Source organism: Kryptolebias marmoratus, linkage group LG6 (assembly GCF_001649575.2).
Source record: "Kryptolebias marmoratus isolate JLee-2015 linkage group LG6, ASM164957v2, whole genome shotgun sequence".
Lineage (NCBI taxonomy): Eukaryota > Metazoa > Chordata > Actinopteri > Cyprinodontiformes > Rivulidae > Kryptolebias > Kryptolebias marmoratus.
Window position 1 is genome coordinate 29,743,275 of NC_051435.1, and position 1,226 is coordinate 29,744,500.

The following is a 1,226-nucleotide window of genomic DNA, read 5'->3' on the forward strand; positions in this document are numbered from 1 at the left end:
TGAACATCTACAACTGATCAACCTTTAGAGTCAACCAAATTCAAGCTATTAGCCAACACAAAAAGGCCATAATTTAGTGAATTTTACAGATATGGAGCTAAAATTCAACGTGGTAGTAGCTGAGAATTATTGATACATAATCTGAGCGTGACATCTGTTGATATTGCACAAAAATGTGCATTACATTATTTTTGAGGATGCCTACAACTCTGTCATTTATCGTTGTAAAAATAATCTTAGTCTTAATCTATGACAGGAAAGGCAGTGAGCAAAGCATTTGTAATAATTTCAAAAAATGTTCTAATGCACAACTGCACTTTGAGTGGAATAGGTTATTAGTTTACTTGACAAACAGGCCTACTTTCAGCCTCAATTTACTATTGAAAAATAAAATGTTTGATTCTTATTGTCAAATCTGCCTTATGTTCTTGAGATTTTTACTTAACTATTGATGTAAAAAGTGTTTGACGGTGAAGTGTGTAATCCTGTGTACAGTACTGACAGGCAGGAGTAGGTCCGTGACGTTCAGTCACTTCCTGCACGTCTTATTTCCTCCTGAGATGATGCTTCTCTGCTCACCTGTTCGATCACTTCCACATGCTCGGATCTGCAGCGCTTTTAATGTCTGCTAAAGGAGCTGACTTAGCCAGGTAAGACATTATAATGTGGAGTCACTTAGTTGACTGAGGAAAGTGAAAGTAAAAGCCCTTCGTGCCAGCGGGACGTCATGTGTCTAAGGTATTACAGACGGTAACTGTTTCAGCAGTTACACGGCAGTTTACGGTTTTAGCACAAAGAAATTCAGCTAAGGGCATTCCCCTGCACTTCATTAACACTGTCGCACTTTTATTACAAAGACAAAGCTCCGTAAAAACATTGTTTTGCCATGATCTGTACTGTTTCCTGTTGTGATGTATGGGGTTCCATTAGTAACAAAAATATGTTTATGTGTCTATATAAGGAGTGTATGTAGCATGCTATGTATATGTAAGGTGATATGTTAGGTGGTTTGTTAAGTGTGTATGTATTGTAACATGCCTATGTATTGCGTTGTGTCTATGTTCTCGCATATCATTATGTCACCTAACATGTCACCTTACACATACACCTAACATATCACTTTACATATACACCTCACATATCACTTTACACATACATCTAACATATCACCTTACACATACACCTAACATATCACTTTACACATACACCTAACATATCACTTTACA

At 36.9% G+C, this 1,226-nt stretch overlaps 1 protein-coding gene across 1 annotated transcript in view; it reads left to right on the top strand.

Annotated features, from left to right (window-relative positions):
* The first annotated feature begins 523 nt into the window (after positions 1 to 523).
* Positions 524 to 1,226, top strand: part of traf5 (Tnf receptor-associated factor 5) — a 25,437-nt gene continuing 24,734 nt past the window's right edge. The window contains exon 1 of the mRNA XM_037976297.1: positions 524 to 650. Coding sequence (XP_037832225.1) covers positions 598 to 650 — 53 coding nt within the window. The 5' untranslated portion in view covers positions 524 to 597. The remainder of the gene's footprint in view (positions 651 to 1,226) is intronic.